The sequence below is a fragment of the Manihot esculenta genome, chromosome 16 (assembly GCF_001659605.2).
Source record: "Manihot esculenta cultivar AM560-2 chromosome 16, M.esculenta_v8, whole genome shotgun sequence".
Lineage (NCBI taxonomy): Eukaryota > Viridiplantae > Streptophyta > Magnoliopsida > Malpighiales > Euphorbiaceae > Manihot > Manihot esculenta.
The window spans coordinates 32,954,476-32,969,468 of NC_035176.2; the positions used below are offsets into that span (position 1 = coordinate 32,954,476).

At 30.7% G+C, this 14,993-nt stretch overlaps 1 protein-coding gene across 3 annotated transcripts; it reads left to right on the forward strand.

Moving 5' to 3' along the window:
* The first annotated feature begins 2,227 nt into the window (after window positions 1-2,227).
* LOC110603112 (titin homolog) lies at window positions 2,228-10,661 on the forward strand. Of its 3 annotated transcripts, XM_021740792.2 has the most exons (14): window positions 2,230-2,643; window positions 4,588-4,791; window positions 4,914-5,095; window positions 5,608-5,734; window positions 5,834-6,025; window positions 6,677-6,715; window positions 6,797-7,735; window positions 7,846-7,956; window positions 8,283-8,356; window positions 8,760-8,811; window positions 9,096-9,182; window positions 9,261-9,304; window positions 9,576-9,650; window positions 9,728-10,661. In XM_021740792.2, exons 1-14 carry the CDS (start codon window positions 2,542-2,544, stop codon window positions 10,263-10,265), a joined length of 2,766 nt encoding a protein of 921 aa, XP_021596484.1. In that variant the 5' UTR covers window positions 2,230-2,541; the 3' UTR covers window positions 10,266-10,661. The 3 variants fall into 3 exon arrangements, with proteins under 3 accessions (XP_043807719.1, XP_021596484.1, XP_043807720.1); XM_043951784.1 differs by lacking the exon at window positions 6,677-6,715 and having other exon boundaries at window positions 2,228-2,643; XM_043951785.1 differs by lacking the exon at window positions 5,834-6,025.
* The last annotated feature ends 4,332 nt before the right edge of the window (window positions 10,662-14,993 follow it).

The following is a 14,993-nucleotide window of genomic DNA, read 5'->3' on the forward strand; positions in this document are numbered from 1 at the left end:
ACGAAGATCATTTTTTATGGAAATGGAAAAAAGAAGTTAGTTTTAAAGAAGAGAAAAAGGAAAAGGCGAGAAACTTGCGTCCAAAATTGTATTTTTTTTTGTGATTTTAATTTTAAATAATTTTATATATTATAATTAATAATGTATATGATTTATTAACTTTATAAAAGATTTATCCTTTATTGGATGGAAAAATTTATGGAAAGGAAAAAAATTGATTTCCTTAATTGCCCTTACTTGGATATCAAGCGATGTAAAAAGAAAAAAATATAATATTTATTCTTTATTTTAAATTTAAAAAAGAAAAATAAATGAAAAATATTAATTTCCTTAGTTGCACTTGGTTTGAATATTGAATAAAAGAAAAAAAAAGATAAGAAAATATGAAAATTATATTTCTCAGATTTTTTTTTCATATTTAAGCTAAATCTCTAAAATGATAGATAACAAATAAATAAGTGTTATTTATATTAAAATAATAAGTGAGTGGTATTTATATTAAAATAATAAATGAGTGTTATTTATATTAAAATATTTAAAGGCTCTTATTTTTTCTAAACACATCTTTTTATATCTCATTTGTATTAAGAAATAGTTACTTCTTATCTTTTATTTTTTTTAAATTCTTTATACAATTAAATATTTTAATAAAATTTCAAAAAAAAATATATAAATCCAATAGTTAAAATATTTTTATTTAAAATATAGCTTAAAATTTTATGCAAATTTAGCTATTTATTTATTAAATATATTCAAATAGCAAATATTACCGTATAAAATTTTGAAATTCATTGCTTTTTAAGTCTGAATAATCTCATATTTGTATTTATTAATTTCAACTATCCTGATGTAATTTGACAAAATTAAATATTTAAAAAAAATCTTCCATGGTTGGTATTTTAAAGAGATGACAAAGGAGAAAAATAAGTAAATTTTCAAATGGGTCCTCTTTGTTTGGTGGCCGGCGGGATGTTTTGGTCTTCGGGTATTTCCGTCGTTTGAAATCGTGTTACTAAGTTGAGGGGCTAATAATCATAATGAGTTTTGTTGTTGTTTTTTTTTTGGGTGGTGACCTATCTGTTAAGAAATTTAACATTTAATTGATGTTTTGGGTTTTTTAGATAATTACTTGAGAATAGATGAAGTATTTTCGATATCAATCTGACTAAATTAATAGAATAAATTTAGTAGTTATAATCATATTTTGAATAAGTTTAAATTTAAAAATAATATATGTTATAATTCGAATGAAATTTAATTTTTATTTATAGTGTACTGATTATCCGAATTTATTTATATAAATAATTAATTTAATATATATATTTTATAATAATATTTATAATTTTTTTATATATATATTTTTAAATAAAATTTAAATATTTTTATAAATATTAAATTTTTTAAACTAAAAATTATTAATGAAAAATATTTTTTATATAAATTATTAATTAAAATATATAAAATTACATAAATTTGAGTTTTGTTTAAATAATAATAATTAAATTTGAAATAAATTTAAATAATTTAAATTAATTTTTAATCAAATTAAAAATGAATTGGATATTTCTGATATAAATTGAAATGACATTCAAAAATTTAAATTTTTTTAGATATTCTATGAGTTTATAGCCTTAATTTCTTCTGTTGATTTTGTTTCGAGTTATGTTTAGGATGTTTTACATGCCTATTTTATATGCTTTAGATGGGAGGCTCTGTGAATTTTATGGCTTAGTGGTTTGCCCACTGTCTGTTGATCGACCTATTATTATATTGGTTGATGTGATAAACGGTGATAGCGGTTATCCATGACTTGGCTTTTCGACCGTTTCTTTTGCATGACACCTAGGTTCAATATCGGTTTAAATTGATTGAGTACGTTAGGTTTAAATTTTAAGTTTGTATTTTGTTCTCTCTTTGTCAACAGTATCTTTTAATGTAATTATAGTTTTATAATAAGAAAGTAAAATTTTAAATTATAAAATAAAATTCTTTTTTAATCGTAATTAAAAAAGAAAGGATGGAGCAGAGCAAGAGGGCAGGGAGGAGGATTGAAAAAGGAAGCGGTCCAAAGAAAAGAGCCCAGGTGGTCCCGAGAGAAGCCTGAAAATCCAAAGTCGGACATGAACCCAAAATTAAACCCGAATTGACGAGCCGACGGAATCCGAGACAAGGCCTCACTGGATTGTCCTTTAAAGCTCGCAAAATAAATTACCTGCGAAAAAGTAGAAAAATTATTTTCCATATATAAATAATTGCTTTTGCTGATTTAAGTATTGTTTTTAAATTTTCTCTTCAAAATTTGCATAAAAAAACGGACGCTCAAAACTCTCCTCTCCTCTTTCTCTCAAATAAAACCCTAAGGACTCTTAAATCCCCAAATCTCTATATCCAAATCTTGTTTATATCTTCTTGATTCGTCCTTTTTAGGTGGATTTGGAGGGCTTCAATGTTGTGAGATTCAAGCCTGAGTCTCAGATTTCCAAGGATCTGTAGATATAAGTTATTCTATCTTTATATATTTGGACACAAAAACCATAGACAATGGCGTCGTCGGATAAAGAGCTCGAACAACAGCTTATGGAAGCTGGGATTAAGCTTGTTAATCCCCCTTCTTCGGTTGATGAACTTCTACCTCTTCTAGACGTAAGCCCTAAATTTTGTTCTTTTTATTAATAAACGTGTTTGTTTATGCACTTTATTTTGCTTTTTTTAACGTAATTTGATGAGTTCCTGCTTTTGCATTCTGTATGCATTTTTTTTTTATTTGAGATTTTCGTCTTCTTTTTTCTTTTCTTTTTTTCTTCCAGTTGTTTCTTTGATGTTCGTGTATTTATACTGTTGGTGTTATCAAGCTATGTTACACGCATAGAATACTACTAGAGCTGTATAAAAATGAAGTGCTGGTATAAATGTAGCCTGAATTGGTGTGAGTTATAGGTTGTGGAACTGAATAATTCACTAGTAGTATACTTCTTTGATGTTCGTGTATTTATACTGCTGGTGTTATCAAGCTATGCTACTCTTATAGAATACTACTAGAGCCGTATAAAAATGAAGTGCTGGTATAAATGGAGCCTGAATTGGTGTGAGTTAGAGGTGGTGGAACTGAATAATTCACTAGTAGTATACTGCTCACAGATTAGCGTTTTTAATTTTTTGATGGGAATAGTATGTGTGTGCAGTAATGAAAAATGGGGAACCTGTGAAACTATATGGTTGCTTATAGTGTTCTTGATGGGAAGTAATGAAGCTAGATAGTTCATGTAGCATGCATACAAGTATATACCATATAGCTTGCATATGTGTGTTCGCGCTCAATTTTAAATAAAAATGTGCGCCGGTTTTTTCTGCACTTAATGGAGCAATAAATTGGTTTTGGCATTAAAAACAAGCCCATATTAGCAATTAAGTTTCTGCAGATCTTTGGGAGTCATGTGATTAAAGTCATTCCTTTTTTTCGAGGATTTAATTGAAGCACAAATGACACTTTCCTGTCATTCATTATAAATGGGAAACACAGGATCATTGAAAATGTGAGTGTTGGCTAATATCTTGAACTTCATTTATTACTCTACATGGTAAACGACAGCCACAGACGGAGAAATGAAACATTCTAAGACCGTATCCTCTATGTTGGTCCAGGTGGATATTTTGGAGAGAGAAAAATTAAGCCGGTTTCTATTATTTTGTCTCTTTTCGAAAAGGGTGATTATATTGATCAAGCATTTTTCCTTTCCATACCCATCTAATCTGATACATTAGCATCGATTCATTTATAAATCATCCTGTAAGTGTGTCTCAATCTCCCCTTCCATAGAGCAGGTTTAGTATTTTTTTTATTAATTTTTAACGATTTCAAGTTGTATTAATTTTATTGAATCTTAAATAATATTTATATTATACTAAAAGAAGTACCATATAAATTAAATTTTAATTTTTGCAAATATACCATATTAAAAAAAAGTATACCATATAAATAAAACTCATATATCAAACAAATATAATTGAGGCACTGCAAATTAAATCGGCGTATTAACTAAACCTACACCCTACTTTATATTTCATCGGCGTATCGAAGTAGGCGTACTCATGCCATGATATGAGAGTATCACATTCCGGTTAACTAGGAATTGTCATTAAAAGCATTAAAAGCACTGTTTTTGTCCACTGCAATTATCCGTTTTAGGTTTGTTGATGCCAAAGTTTGTTTTGCAATGTTTTCTTGATTCACTGAAGTTGATTACAACATCAATGTTGCCTGTTATTTTCTATTAGTTTCTTGTGCTTCTAATTTTTTTATTAGGTAAGGTTAAACAATGGACTAATTGATATCAGTACTTTGTGATAGACCAACACTCGAGTTTCAAAATTTGGATAATGATAAAAAGCCCGTGCACTCCATATCAGTTTCTATTGAGATTTTTGTATAATAGGTTCCCATTCATCATGGTTAAATTTAGTGTCTAGGAAGGGTAGAATTTATTGAACATGCTGGTGTGTCTAAAATCTAAACGTATCTGCTTTAAGTAGATAATATATTTGTTTAACCCTGTGACTTCTTTCACGCCGGATCCTGTATGATTGTAGCAAGTCGAGAATTGTTTATCAAAAGTGGAACAGTCCCCTTCAAAGTCAATGCAAATTGCACTGGCCCCATCTCTGAATTCATTGGTTGCGCGGCAACTTTTTAGGCATTCAGATGTTGATGTGAAAGTAGCAGTTGCCTCTTGCATTAGTGAAATAACCAGAATAACTGCTCCAGATGCTCCTTATGAGGATTATCAGATGAAGGTAACTGGGAGTTTGTGGTCTTCATATCTTAGAACTTTTACAGATTAAAGGGCCATTTGCTTTTGCACTTGTTTCGACCATCCGATTTCTTTTTCTTACTGTCTTCATTTATGAGTATGCAGGATGTCTTTCAGTTAATTGTATCATCATTTCAAAATCTGGATGACATGTCTAGTCAATCATATGTTAAAAGGACTTCGATTCTTGAAACTGTTGCAAAAGTTCGGTCATGTGTGGTGATGTTGGATTTGGAGTGTGACGCTCTGATAATTGAAATGTTCCAGCATTTCCTTAATGCTATAAGGTATGAACTAAATATCTTTAGTGAGTCTGTCAGACTGTCACATTGGTTTTATCATTGCGGACTTTGAAGTTCATCCTGAGATTATGTTTTCCACAAAGGCGGCTATACTAGTTTCTTCTTTCCTTGTCTTAAACATAGGTGGTTTTAACATTTGGTATAATTATTCATGCACATGTTGAAATGTTTGTTTTTGTATTATGCATATAGAAATGTCAATGAGGTAGAAGGTTTGGACCCTGGAATTCATTCTATGATGTAAAACTCAGATTTCTAAAATGCATGTTAGTTTGTGTGTCATACTATATTACTGTAGAAAAATTTTACTCAACATGGTACCATGATTGCAATACCTGGGAGGTAAACACCCATACAGAGTAGTTTCATCAGCACATTTATACTATCTCGTCCTTTGATACTAGGTTTGAATGACTATTCATTGCACTGTGGGTGTGATAAAATATTATGCACTGACTCTTACCTCCCCACCCCCCCATCCCCAACAAAAAAAAAAGGGATGATCACCCAGAGAATGTTTTTTCATCCATGGAGACCATTATGATCCTTGTCTTAGAAGAAAGTGAAGAAATCTCTCCAGAACTTCTTTCTCCTCTTCTAGCCAGTGTGAAAAGGGGCAATGAGGTCAGCATAATTTCTATAATTATTTTGTCTTCTTTATTTTTTATGTTCTCTTTTTTATTTTCTTTCTGTTAGTTGCTAATTGCCTTCTCTATTTTTTAGGAAGTTCTACCTGTTGCTCGTAAATTAGGAGAAAAAGTACTTGAAAGTTGTGCTAACAAAGTTAAGCCTTACTTGCAACATGCTGTTAAATCTTTGGATATTTCTTTAGATGATTACAGTGAAATAGTTGCCTCTATATGCCAATCCGGCACTGTTGAACAAAATGATGCTCATGCTGCTGATGAAAATAAAGTAAGCTTCTGATACTTTTGAAGATAACACTGTGTTGTCTTGTATTGTAATGGTTTTAGTAAATATACATCCAGCTGCATAATTCTATTTTCTTGACACGAGTTGATTGATGGAGGTCTAGAACATCTTTTATTCTTTTTTATGAATTCACTGATAGGATATTTTATTTGACATGTTGATTATGGGACGATGAACTCTTAGTGGATAATAATCTATTTTAAAGTAACCTTCTACAGAGACTTCAATGTTTGAATAAACATCCAATCTGCTTTTCGATTTTTTGCCTATATCAAATGTTGGCATATGCTTCTTGTCCTTGGAATGGAGTTCCGTCTCATATATTGATTTGTACTCCTAGCTTGTAGTCTAGTGGCTTGTTTCTCTAGCATGCAACTCATCCCAAATCTTTGGCCACAGTACTTTGATGAGAATTAGACAAGGAAGTTTTCTTATTTGTCATTGTATTTGATATTTAAGCAGTTCATGGAAGGCATCTATTACAGTTACTTGAGGCTTGCATGTTGTTGGAACTGTTTTGTAAAGTACTCATTGTTTGTGTAGGCTTTTGTGTGCTGGTCTGGCTGTTCATCTTGCTTCTCAAATCCCGATGTTGTTGAGATCTGTTAGCTTAGCTTTGTTAAATTTCTGCAGGTTGAAGAAAGCAATCCAGCTGGAGAATCATTGGATGAGGTTGCCCAAGCATAACACTTATCATTGTCAATTTTGTATTTTTTGTTTTTGCATTTATTTTTCTAATTTATATCTTTTCAGGCTGATAAAGATATGGCAGCTGAAGGAGGTTCTCCTAAACAAGCTGATCCTGTAAATGACAAAACTCCTAAATCAATTGTGAGTAATGGTGTTGCCCAGACTGGTGAAGAAGACACTCTGGTAGATTCATGTTGCTTAAAGAAGCAAGATGATGGTAATCATGCTGATCAGTCAAAAAGTATTGACATGTCAAGCAATGCTAAGACTGATATTTTGGATACTGAGAAGGCAGTTACAGAGCAAAGCAAGCCGGCACACCCAACAAAAAAGAGAGGGAGGAAACTCAGTTCATCAACAAAGTTGACAGAACCATCTGAAAGTACTCGTATTGATGCTGAGAAAGGAGCAGAGAAACTACTGGATGATGAAGCTCACAGCAAAGATGTTCCAGTTTCACCTCGCAAGGAGCCATTTGCTGAGGCAGCTGTGTCTTCTGAAAATAAAAAAGAGGCTGGTAGTAGTCGGCCTTCCTTCCCCAAGGCAGTAGAGGGCAAGTGCATGACTGCTGCTTCTCCATCTGGAAGTGGGAGTCTTCTCGATGAAAGTCTTTCCAAGAAGGCTGCACGATCAAAGAAGAAAGAGATCTTGATCAAAGAGTCTGAACCATCTGTTGATGATGTTCCCAAAAAGGTCCTTGAAGGAGAAGGAGCTAGTGATTTAGAAGCAAAACCAAAAAAGCGATCAGCAAGAAAGGTCCATGCTAGGGTTTCCTGTGAGGAAAAGACACCAATCGCGACAGATGCATCCAATAGGGGAAGCGGCACTACAAGTGAATCAGAGACAAAACAACTGAAGCAGTCTTCGAAGAAGGTGGACTCAAGCAGCAAAAATGGTGATGAATCCTCTTTAAACCATTCTCAGGATAAGAAACATCGCAATCGTGGAAAATCTACTTCAGAAAAGAATGTGACCAAAAGTTCAACTAAAGATGATGACATGGTGTTCTTTTTGCCCTCGCCCTTCAATTATGACTTTCAGTTTTGTTAAATGCTATGAATTTGTCAATATACAAGTTAATTAATACTATTGTTGCTATTCAATTTTTTTAGGAAAAGTTCTCTTCACCGAAGTTGGTTACAAAATTAGCAAAAGATGAGCATCAAATGGAGGAGACACCCAAGGTCAACAGCAAGAGAAAGTGTGCCTCAGGCAGTGAAAAGGTATATGCATTTGAAAACCTGTGTCATTTGTTACTTGTGGATTATCACTTATGTTCGATCTATCACGGAAGAAGCATCAATGGTGATGCCATGGCCTTATTTTGCTCTTTGCAAAACTTTCCTCCTGCATACAGTTGAGGATCATGTGTAAACCCCACAGTTCTCCCCCTCCCCCCCCCCAAAAAAAAAAAAAGGGAGCAAGTAAATAAAGAAAAGAAAGAACGAGCCTTAGAAACCTGACATTTGCTGTTAATGTGATGCATGATTGTATTATGAGACATCTTTATATTGGTCTCATGTCTGTTTTACCTCACTTGCTGTGTCAGGCATCTGGCACTAGAGAATATGATGCCAGTCTGGTTAACTTGAGGGTTAAAGTTTGGTGGCCAAGAGATCACGCGTGAGTTGACTTTTTCTCTTTCCTTTTTCTCTAAGCAATTTCTTTCCCTGATGCTCGAACTACTGTTGAGCATTGTTGTGAATGCATGTGTTCATATGGATGAGTAAGCAAGTGTGATATTATTATCAAGTTTGGCCTATTCTCTTCAGACTTGATATTGGTTTCAAGATCAACCAACTCTCTGGTTTCATGCCCATATTTTGGTGTGGATGGTACTTTTTTGCTCTACTTGAGTAATTGTTTTCCATACCCTGGTATTAAGCGAAGTCAATGGTCCTCTCCACCACTCTCTCAGTCATTTATAATATTTGGTGCTCGTGGTCCTTTTCTTGCTCTGTTTATGTTCTCGTGGATCCTTTGCAGTATATTGATATCCTTGTATGCTCGTTATATGATTTTGCAGATTTTATGAAGGTGTAATACGTTCTTATGATCCTGTTAAAAAGAAACATGAGGTGAAGTCATCAATTTCAAATTCCTGGTTTCCATTTTGTTCTTAACTGGGTTTTATTTTGTTCCTGCTTTATTTTGGTTGTCATCTTTCAAAAGGATGATTTCTGTTTCATGTGATATGCACATACATGTTTATCTAATCTAATTTTCATGTGTACTTGAGTATATACAAACAACACTACTTTCATTTGTGTATATACACAGACACGCACCTCCATGATGGAGTCGATTTAAGTGCACACTTGTACGTATATATGTACAACTGACTATATATTCATTTATGTAGGTTGCCTATGATGATGGGGATACAGAAATATTAAATCTTAAGAGGCAGAAGTGGGAAATTATTAGGGATGAATCTGCACCAGATGAGGTAAGTCGCTAACTACCTGACTATTGTACTACTGAATTTTTTAGGTTGTGTGCTTATATATGTATATTTTTTTGACAGGGAGAAGCATCTGATCCCAAGAGTCCAGATATTCCATCTGAAATGTTTGTATTCATTGTTTATATTAGCTTTTTGGTTGTGCTATCATTTGATTTGGTATTTTGCTTTCCCAACCACGTGGTCATGTGACGGGAAGGAAACACTTAGTTTAGAGAATGTCTAGGGTAGTTCTTGTGTCGGTGGTATTCATAATTTCATATACTGTGTCATATTCGATTAGTGTCCTCAAGGCTGAGCCATGCACTTTTGTGGCTTCCTGCTCTGGTTTGATCTTTAAGTACAATTAGCATTTACTTGTTTAATGATTTTAACCAGGCGCTCAAAGAAGAAAATGAAACCAAATACTGATCAGTCTGCAAAGCAAGAAAAGGTGGATGCTTCTCCATTGAGGTGAGTACTTTTTAATATGATCTATTGTCAATGTTTTTAGACTTGGATATCTGACAGCTGTTGTACTCTTTTGGTAGGGATGGAGGAGGTTCCTCCAGCAAATCCAAGAGTGCAGCAACAAAAACTGTACGAAAATCGAAGAAAGTGAGTAAAATGGATGGCAAATCTATGGATGATTCAGAAACAGTTAAAAAGGCTGAGGATGAAATTGCTGGCAAAAGTAAGGATAATACCAATAAGAGTGGAACTAAATCTACTGATGTTACTTTAAAAACAGCCAGCAAATCAAAAAATGATGACATCGCACCATCAAAGACTGGCAAGTCCAAGGAGGAAGAGACGACACCCATAACCTCCAAGTCCAAGCAAGAAACAGTGAAAACTGGCAAATCCAAGCAAGACGCCAAGGACAAATCTCCAAGGAGTGGCGGCAAATCTAGTGCTAATGGTATTGGAAAGTTGAAATCTGGTTCGTCGAAGGTGAAAGCAATTGAGGGTAAGGAGAAACCAACAGATTCTGGAAAACCACAAGAAAGCATGAAAGGGAAATCTCTAAGCTCATCCAAAGGACAGGAAATTGGGGGAAGGAGTGGAAAGAAGAGGAGAAGAGTCTAAACTTGAACTCTTACAGTCGTCTATCATAAACTGCTACATAGGCCTTCTGTTGCAGCTTGGCTTGATTGATGTCTGAGCGCGACATTCACTCAGTAAGCCATTGTATGTGTAATTGGTGTCATCTTTTGACATAAAATTGCAAGGTTGGAGCAAGCGTGGCTGTCTGAAACACAGTTCTAGTCTTAGTTTATAGTGGTGTAGGGTTAGTTTTTTCATTTTTACCATTGTTTCTAGATCGAATTTCATGTTATTTGGGAGTCGCAGTAGAATACATTGGGTTAGCTTTGTTAAATAGATGCTTTTTATGGATAGATAACGTCAGATCGTCGTAATCTTGCTGTCAGCAGTGTTTTCTGCAGGAATTCCCTTATCTAGCCTTCAAATTAGTGTTCTTGCTTTTTCTGTTTTTTTTTTTTTTTTTTTTTTTTTTTTACAAATAGTGTATATGAAAAAAAATATCCTATATGAATCTTTCTGCAAATTTCTGTAGGGGTAAATGTGTATATGGTTCGAAACTCAAATTAGGTCTAAAAAGGTCAAATTTAGAATCAAAATGTTTGGTTATGGTTTAAAACTAATGTTCCTTCAAAAAGTTGACTAATAAAATCGGATTCAATCAAGACTTGTGTTAAAATCTTTTAAGTCTGGCTGTGGATTTGAAATCGGAATTATCAGTCCAATTCCGATTCAGAAACGGACCGTAATTGGGTGTACTAGCGGAGATGATGTTTTTGGCCGTGTATGGAATTGGTAAAAGTCCTAGCACTAGCAGTGATTTTTGGATGTAGCACTAGCAGTGATGACATCGCAGCACAGCTGCACAAGTTGTTAACGGTGATCCAAAACATTAGTCAATTAGTTAACCAGAATGAGATAACTGCTCTATTGGTGAACATAAATGATAATTTCATTCATATAACAGAAGAGTTAAAAAGAGGGAGATCATAGGCTCAGAAGAAGAAGGGACAGCTGATAAGCTTAGACGCAAGATTTTCCCCAGGTCAAAGCAGACGCAACTATGATGAAAGCCCATCTCTTTTTCCCAACGTTTCCTTCTACCAAATTTAGCCAAGTTTTTTGATATCCATCGCCAGAAATTCCTTCACTCGCATAAATTCAGAGGCACCAAATATACAACTTAATAATTTTTGTCATCATAGGCTTTATCTATTTTATGGAAAACACTTAATTCTTTTATTGTAATAATACTTAAGAAAAAAATTGAAAAAAAAAAAAAAAAAGGAGAATTTATGATCAGTTGTAATGGAGGTTTAAGAAAACTGTTCAGTGAAAGGGTCAATATCTCTGTTAGGTTAGCCTTTGAAATTATATTCATATCATTAACAACACATGAAAATAACAATTTATAAATAGGTGGTTGATTAATATTTGTAAGCTAAACTGCTTAATCAATGGCGATGATTCATTGAAAGCAGTTTACGCAAGATTCCACTATCCTTTATCCATAAAATATCATTATACTAAGGATATTATAAAGAATTAATATCAAGAGTAAGTAAATCTCTCAAAAATAATAATTCTAGAATTCAAATTTCTAATCTTACTGATAATTGTTTTATATAAATATATAACACTATAAGTATTATTAAATTTATTCTTATAAATAAAATTTACATTGTTTCACTGCGCAAATAGAGATAATATCTTACCCACAATTTAAAAAAAGAAAGAAAAGGAAGTCTTCATTTCAAGAATCCAACAAAGCAAAATTCTGACAAGTAAGGTTGTCTTGTTTCGTTGAATTTTATGTTGTTGGATTGACTTTAAACCCTCCACACATTTTTTTTTTAATGAAAAAAAAAACCCACAAACAAATTGACTTGGTACCAAAAAAAACCACAAAACTTAGTGTGTAGAAAGAGAGATTGTTGATGAAGAAAGTTGTGGTGGATTTGTTTAATAGAATAATGGGAGATGACTTTCCTTTTGACCTATTTCAGTCTATTATTTTTATTAGTGCGTCAACTTGTGTCTTGTCCACTACTCTCTTCTTCCTTTTTATTTATTTTTTTATTATTTATATATATAAAAATATAAAATAAGTGATTTTTTTGTTCTCCCAACATCACCATTTCTCCTTTCGTTTTAGTAATGATAGGATGGTTCCAACTTGTGTGATTATGGATTGGACCCAATCCCCACATCTTGTCCCCCGCTTTTGGGTACCCTCTCCCTCAACACCATTAGTGGCTTCTTTTTTTCTTTTAACTTGTTCAAACTCCCATATTTTCCAATGATTTTCATTTTCTTCCCCACTTTTATTAAACCCTAATGTTGGGAGTTAAAATATACTGAATTAAATATAATTACTAATTAATAAAAAGTAATTTAGCTTGAGAAGATGAGACCTAGTTGTGTTGTGTGTTTCAAAATTTAAATGATGAGATGATGATACCCATTTTTCTTGAAATTTGATTCTATTCAAACTTTGCAGCTTATGCTTATGGTGGAACAGAATGAATCACCACTCAAATTCACAATTCTGATTGCAAAAATAATATCCACAACTCATCATTTTTCCTGTTTTTATTTATCCCAATTGACTATTAGAAATGTAATTTTATTAACAATTAATATATCCCTTTATTCTTATTTTACAATTTAATTTAATTATATAATTTATGCTAATTTATATGATCTTTTATTATCAAAAGGATGAATAGTTTAATATTTCTCTTTGATTAATGATTTAATTTTTATAGATAAAATAAATATTCGCTATTTAATTTTTATAAATAAAATAAATATTTATTATGAGTATTTTATTATTTAATAGATTATTTTTTTATGATTAAAATTTAATTTTATTTGAATAAGTATAATAAAATAAAATATTTAAAAAAATAAAATTTGAAAAAAAAAATCAATAAAGAGTATAGAGTAGAGACAATCTCATTAATTGTTATTAACTATTACCATCAATGCCTTCATATCAATTTCAATATCATTGCTTTGTTATTATGGCTGTCCTTACCAAAATTATTTCAGCCATACAATTATGACCTACGTCCACAAGATTCATCCGTATTCCGTTTCAATACAGGAGCGGATGGATGGAATCAAATTAATTTAAAATTTTAATTTAATTTGATTTTAATTTAATTTTAATAAAAAAATTAATAAATTAAATTAATTAATAATAATAATAATAATAATAATATATTATTTATAATAATATAAAAAGATTATATTGAAATATTAAAATATTTTAATTAAATTTTAAAATATTAAAAATAAAATATAAAAAATTAAAAAAAAATATTAAAAAGTCTAATAAATTAAATTAAATTAATTCGATTCGATTTAAATTAATTTTTATTTAAAATTAATTTTATTTAATTTTTATAACTACTAAAATTTAATTTTTAATTTATAAAATTTAATTTAATTTTAAAATTAAATCGATAAAATACTCACTTAAACAATATATATATTGTTAATATTGTTTAGTTAGGTTAGAGTTGTTTTTTTTTTTCAATAGTTTTTTAAGTTGAAATGTAAGAATTTAATTATTAGTAACTTAAATTTTTTTTAAAAAAAAAAATTCAAATATTATACAATTTTACAAAAATTTATTTATTTATTTTTTTTTAAAAAAGTGAATCATTACAAACAAAAGGAAGAGTACATGAGTGATATAAGAGAAAATGTTGGTTGGTTTATCTCAAAGAAAAATAATTAAAATATGTTTTTTAGTAGTTGGGCATTAAAATAAATTAATTAATAGATGATTTTTTTTCTAAGGGAAAAATAAAGTCGTTATATATCTTAAAAAATATTTAAAAATTATTTATATATGAATTTTATTAACACTTTATTTTTATAATTTTTACATTTAAATAACAGAAAATAAATCTTCTTTTATATAGAACAATACTGTACAAAATATTTTACATAAGTATTTGTAATTATTGGATAATTACCCATGAATTTGTAGATCAATTTGATATATGATTTTTATTTTAAAGTTCAATTAATGCATGAAAAAGTTGGCGAAAATGAAAGGAAAGAAAGCAACAGCACGTACTGTATGGCTATATATACACCTACCTCATTTTGCCCCTTTAGGAAATTTTACCCACCTCCAATTCTTTTTAAATTCTATATATATATTTTTTGTGAAATATATTAAATGAATTTAATATTTATTTATTTTTTATAATATGAACACAAAGGATTAAAAATATATATAATTTAAGAAAACTTTTTTTCTAAAAATTTAAAATCAATTCCATAATTATTTAGAATAATCATATCGAATAATAAAAATTTTATATTTAAGTACATGTATCAAAATATTTATAAAATTTTTTTTTTTTATAAAAAGTCGATAATTTGTCTCACCATCCAAAAGTCGATATTTATTAGTCAACTCAAATTAAAGGTGATGTCCCAAATGTGAGACAGAGACAAAAATTGTCAGAATTAAAATTAATGATTATTTTAATTTCTAGTAAGAAATATATATATATTTAATTATCTATTAAAAAAATAGTCCACGTCATCCTTCAAGTGGTTAATTTCGTCTACAAGGAGTGAGTGGTCTATAATGATTCTGAGGCTCAGCCTATAGCTTACTTGAATTTATTTTGCTTTTTCATTTTTAAATTGTTTCAAATAAATATTTACAATTTACAATATTTACTATTTTGTTCGGTTACAAACTAAAATTTTATTCCATACTTTAGTATTTAGATCGAGTAAAAA